This window comes from Artibeus jamaicensis, unplaced genomic scaffold, assembly GCF_021234435.1.
Source record: "Artibeus jamaicensis isolate MK-2021 breed Jamaican fruit bat unplaced genomic scaffold, CSHL_Jam_final contig_456, whole genome shotgun sequence".
Taxonomy (NCBI): Eukaryota; Metazoa; Chordata; class Mammalia; order Chiroptera; family Phyllostomidae; genus Artibeus; species Artibeus jamaicensis.
This window is the reverse complement of record NW_026521839.1, coordinates 7,505,645-7,511,030: the sequence shown is the minus strand read 5'-3', so window position 1 is coordinate 7,511,030 and position 5,386 is coordinate 7,505,645. Positions and strand designations below refer to the sequence as shown.

General features: G+C 47.9%; 1 protein-coding gene across 1 annotated transcript; it reads left to right on the top strand.

Annotated features, from left to right (window-relative positions):
- The first annotated feature begins 350 nt into the window (after window positions 1–350).
- On the top strand, window positions 351–5,072 carry WNT8A (Wnt family member 8A). The gene is made up of 6 exons (XM_037147712.2): window positions 351–418; window positions 513–546; window positions 773–911; window positions 2,060–2,185; window positions 2,954–3,096; window positions 4,247–5,072. The coding sequence occupies exons 1-6, from the start codon at window positions 351–353 to the stop codon at window positions 4,793–4,795; spliced, it is 1,059 nt and encodes a 352-aa protein (XP_037003607.2). The 3' UTR covers window positions 4,796–5,072.
- Window positions 5,073–5,386: the final 314 nt, after the last annotated feature.

The following is a 5,386-nucleotide window of genomic DNA, read 5'->3' as shown; positions in this document are numbered from 1 at the left end:
GCCCTCAAGCAAGAAGAGACATAAGTCTGACTTGTAGAGGAAAGATACCTCCAGGGTATGGAAAGACTTCAGACCCTCTGTCAGCCTGGGAGGGGAGAAGGGCTGGAAGGGCGAGGTGGGGCGGGACTTTTCTTGAGGCTTTGGGCTGAGTCCCTCCTCCCTGGTCCCCCATTGGGTCAATGGCTCCAGCAGCCCTGCCAGTGAGGGACAAATGAGAAGAGCTGTTGATTTTTCCCCCTTGGCCATTCAGAATTTCCCCACATAAATACTGACAAAGACCCTGCCCCTCCTCACTTTTTCTCTGGATTTGTCCCTGGGCTGAGTCTGGTCCCCTACGGGTGGGCAGGGCCATGGGAGATCTGTTTATGCTCAGGGTGGCTGTGGGCATATGCTGTGCCACCTTCAGTGTCTCTGCCTGGTAAGTGCTTCCCCCAACCCTTTCCTCCCTGGCAAGGAAGCCCTCATCATCTCAGCCCTGTTCACCAATGCCTCGCTTTTTCTCTTTTCTGAAGGTCAGTGAACAATTTCCTCATAACAGGTCCCAAGGTAGGATGTCCCTGGCTTCTGTTTTCCCCACCCGGCTTCCCAAGGGAATTCTTCTGGAGAAGGAAAAGAGGGGAGGGGAGACAGTGCCAGAAGTCCCTCACCCAGAGGAACCCATGGGTTCCTTAATGGACAGCTAACCCATTTAAGTCCTGCTCCCCACACTCCTGATTTGACATGACAACCTGATCTGAGCCAGGGCTGAACTCAGTCCTTTTCCCTTGGCAAGGCCTATCTGACCTACACTACCAGTGTGGCCCTGGGTGCCCAGAGTGGCATTGAGGAGTGTAAGTTCCAATTTGCTTGGGAACGCTGGAACTGCCCTGAAAATGCTCTCCAGCTGTCTACTCATAACAGGCTGAGAAGTGGTAAGTTTGTGCACCTGTACAACGGGGTATATGTGCATGGAGATGGGCTTGTAATATGTGTGAGTGTGTAGCATATATGTGCACAGTGAAATAAAAAAGTTATCTGTGATCTGCTGACCCGCCACCTCTTGTCTGTGTAACCTTGAGAGAATCACTTTCCCTCTGTCAACCCCAGTTTTGTCATTTTGTCATAAGGCCAGCTCTGTTTATCTCACCAGTGATATTGTAAGGGTTGAATGAGGTAAATACAAAGGTGTTTCCATACAAATGCAGTAATTATTCTATTTGTTTAGTGCATGCCTGTGATATTTGTACATACTTATCTTACACTGATTTGGATGAAATAGAAATGGGGAAAAGGCTCTGTGTGTGCAGCCTCTGAAGGAGTTTCCCATCTGCCCAGCTGTCAAAAAACCCTAACAGCTGAGGAGCTGAGAGATCACACTGAGCTGTGCCTCAGGTGGGGTATGTGCCTCAGGTGCATGCATGGGGCCGGGGGTATTTGTAAGTATGTGTAGCAGTTTGCATAAAAGTCCTTTACACTGGAACCATAAAGAGCTGCCTAAAAAGAGTTGGGGGAAGGAGTAAAGAAGATGGAGACAAAAAGAAATATCTCTGTGGGTTATACAGAAAAATAGGAGTATGTGGAAATGAAACAGGACAATGTTTATAAAGAGTTTAAGAAGATTCAAGCTTAGTACATGGGAGCCATGATCATTATGATTATTACATAGTTCTAGTTTCATGTCAGAAAGAAGAAAAGGCCCTTTTGTTTTTCCTAAGATGGCCTCGTGGCCCTAAGTTCTCACCAAAAGCAGTGGCTAATGACCAGAGGCCTAGGCTGGACTTCAGGAGACAAGAGTCCTGGCCCCAACACCATACACAGCTGGAGGGGAACGTGGCCTTAGTCTCATTGCTCTGTCTCTGGGTTTTACATTCCTTCCCTCTCTGTAGCATGGGGATGCTCATTCCTGCCTGAACAAAGTAAAGATGAAGTAAGGTGATACATGTTGTTCTCTCAAGTATAAGAACATCCTCTTAAACCCAAAGGGGGCAGGGGACCAGGGAGAGAAACAGCATTGCTTCTCCAGAGCCTCTGCTTTGGGTCATCAGAGGCCTCGTTCCCAGTTCCCTTTCTCTCTCCAAAGCCACCCGGGAGACTGCATTTATTCATGCTATCAGCTCTGCTGGAGTCATGCATACCATCACCAAGAACTGCAGCATGGGCGACTTTGAAAACTGTGGCTGTGATGAGTCAAAAAATGGGAAAACAGGTAAGCTGGGCTCCTAGATGAGAGGAACAGGTGAAGAGTGCAGAGCTACGTGCAGACTAAAGTCTTCCAGGGAAAGGCTGAGGGGCACAGCTCCAGCTCCCTCAAACCCCTGGACTCCAAGAGCAACTTCATGGGTGGGAGGTCCTGGACCTAGACTCTCCTGAGAGCTGAGCTGGGGTCCGTGATTCCAGGAACAGCACGTAGCACAGAGCTCTAAAACAAGGCATCTATAAATGATGAAGCCAGAAACAGTTTAAAGCTAACTCTCATATCAGGGTTAAAATGGCTTGTCCATAATCCAGAGCACTCAAGTATTTGTCACCTAAGACTTACTCAGATTTGTCACTGATAAGGGAAGAGGCGACTCTAACAAGACCATTAAAGGACAATGGTGCAGAAGTCCAGAATGTCTGACCTAAGATGAACCTTTGAGGTCATCTTCAGTGACGGCTAGGCCATCCTCAGTGTGTCTGCTTTCACTGTGGGTATAAAGGCTAATTGCTGAGAGCTGGGAAGTACCTGAAGTGTGGACAGTTGGCTTTGGGAACAGGATTCCCCTGCCCCACCCCAAGTAGGGGAACAATACGTCTTGAGAGAACAACACATCTCAGACAGACATTTCTCTGTCTCACCTTTAGCTGCAGCTTTACATGATTCTAGAGCACATGGGAATGGCTTGGCCACGCCAGCCGACATGACCATACATGGCTTTTCTCCTGGGACTTAGTAGGGAACTGTTTGTAGAACTTACTCTGTTCTTATGTGTAGGAGGCCATGGCTGGATCTGGGGAGGCTGCAGCGACAATGTAGAATTTGGGGAAAGGATCTCCAAACTCTTCGTGGACAGCCTGGAGAAGGGAAAGGATGCCAGAGCCCTGATGAACCTTCACAACAACAGGGCGGGCAGGCTGGTGGGTATAGGAATTGGCCAGTCAGCCATCAGGCTCGGTATTGGCAACAGCTTCATATCTGTACAGCCCTTCGCAGCTTACAAGAGCTATCTCCTATCCAAGTTTCATCCTTACACCACTCAGCAGGACTGGGATGACTCCCCCACTCTCTGGATGACAAAGCAGTTAAGGTCAAGCCAAGTGGCTTAGCCAAGACAATACAATGAACTAACAAACATCATAGCCAGACAGTGAACTCAGATCTTCTACTCTAGTCCCCTTATCACTCACCCTTGTGCTCTGGCACCTCCACAGGCCTTGCTTCCATGACTTAAATTTTTAACCCTTTCAACTGCATGTTCTAGCCCCTGGCTTATCATCCAGCCCCTGTCTTAAGGTCTGTCTGGGCTTCAAGGGATTGGGACTGACCTAGGTTTCTCTGGAGGGTTTATTCTCTGCTAAGACTTCTGGTGGGGTGGCAATCCCTGGAGTATTCTGATCTCAGATCTGGCAGCAAGTTGGATTTAGAGCTAAGAGCATAGAAATTTCCCTTTGAGCATATATTTAGATGTTCTGGTTGCCCGGGGCAAAAGGAAGATGTCTTCAAAGCAACTACAACTATGGGTAATTGCTTTGGGGTAGGGGGGTTCCAACTCCAGGAACTTCCTTCCCTCTGGGAGAGGGTCCAGAGCACAAATCCAGCTCCTCACAAATACTCTATCCCCCAACTTCAAAACATTAACAGTGCCAATGACCATATTTTTCTCTATAATTTACCAGTACTTCCTTGATCATCCTTATTCCAATTAGACAAATAAAGCTACAAGCTCAACAAGTGATGAAGTTTGGTCCTGGAGCCTAGGTTTCTTGACTCCAGTAACCTTTTCAACACTTGTCTGGCTTTCCTTAAGAATTTCCCAGGGGAGCTTTAAAATAACCAGTACCAAGGTCCTGAAACCCTTGAACACTCTAATTGATAAGATCTGAAGAAGGACCCAGGAATAAATATTTTTCACGGCCTTCCCCAAGTAATTCTGATGTTCCTCCAAAGTTAAGAAGCACAACTCTAAAATATTCTATTTAATTGCTAATTTTTGGTCTTCCCTACCCAGAGCTATTCTCTCATTTGTTCTCTTTCTCTCTCTCTCTCTCTCTCTCTCTCTCTCTGAAGGCAGTGAGAGCCACCATGAAAAAGACCTGCAAATGCCACGGCATCTCAGGGAGCTGCAGCATCCAGACATGCTGGCTGCAGCTGGCTGACTTCCGGGAGATGGGGGACTACCTAAAGGCCAAGTATGACCGGGCACTGAAAATTGAGATGGATAAGCAGCAGCTAAGGGCTGGAAACAGTGCCGAGGGCCACTGGGCACCCACTGAGGCCTTCCTTCCTAGTGCAGAGGCTGAGCTGATCTTTTTAGAGGAGTCACCAGATTACTGCATCCGCAATTCCACCCTGGGTGTCTATGGCACAGAGGGTCGGGAGTGTCTGCACAACAGCCACAACACATCCAGGTGGGAACGACACAGCTGCGGGCGCCTGTGCACTGAGTGTGGCCTGCAGGTGGAAGAAAGGAGAACTGAGGCCATCAGCAGCTGTAACTGCAAATTTCAGTGGTGCTGTACAGTCAAGTGTGACCAGTGTAGGCATGTGGTGAACAAGTACTATTGCACACTCTCCCCAGTCCGTACTTGGCCCCTAGGCAAAGGTAGCACCCGATAACGCCCACACAAAATTATTGCTCAACTGAATGACAATGGAGGGGGACACAGCTTCTCTGTTGGAGAAAGTAGATTGGATGACAGTTGGAAAATCCCAGGGTTGGCCTGTAGTCCTCTTGATATCTGTTATACATGGGAAAATTGAGGCTCAAGACTATACAGCATATTCTTGACAGAGCTGAATTTGGAACCTGGGCCTCCTTATCTGGGCACAGCACATTTCTTCTTCCTACAAGTTACTTCCTGATCTTTATATCTGTACTTCTGCAGCTGGTTTGGTTTGGAATCCATATCCAGAAGGACCTTCAAATACTGTTCTCTGCAAGTTTCAGACCACATTCAACACAGCTGCGCTGAAGAATCAGAATGAATGGAAGCAAAAAATGAAAGAGTTCTGTCCAGATTCCCAAAGGAGCAACTTCCCCATATTCTGACTGGCTCCAAACTTCATGCAGATGAAACTTCATGCAGATGAGTGGGCAGAGACAGATACCTGCCTAGTGAGTGGGAGGCTTTCGGGGTGTTGAGTTTTTCACCTGAGTAATGAATGCACTTTTGAAAAATTCTTCCCACCCAACCTGGGGGAAACCAG

Coding starts and splice junctions, on each gene's coding strand:
- WNT8A (XM_037147712.2), top strand. CDS start 351: ATGGGAGATCTGTTTATGCTCAGGGTGGCTGTGGGCATATGCTGTGCC. Junction 419..512: donor ACCTTCAGTGTCTCTGCCTG/GTAAGTGCTTCC, acceptor TCTTTTCTGAAG/GTCAGTGAACAATTTCCTCA. Junction 2,186..2,953: donor GTCAAAAAATGGGAAAACAG/GTAAGCTGGGCT, acceptor TCTTATGTGTAG/GAGGCCATGGCTGGATCTGG.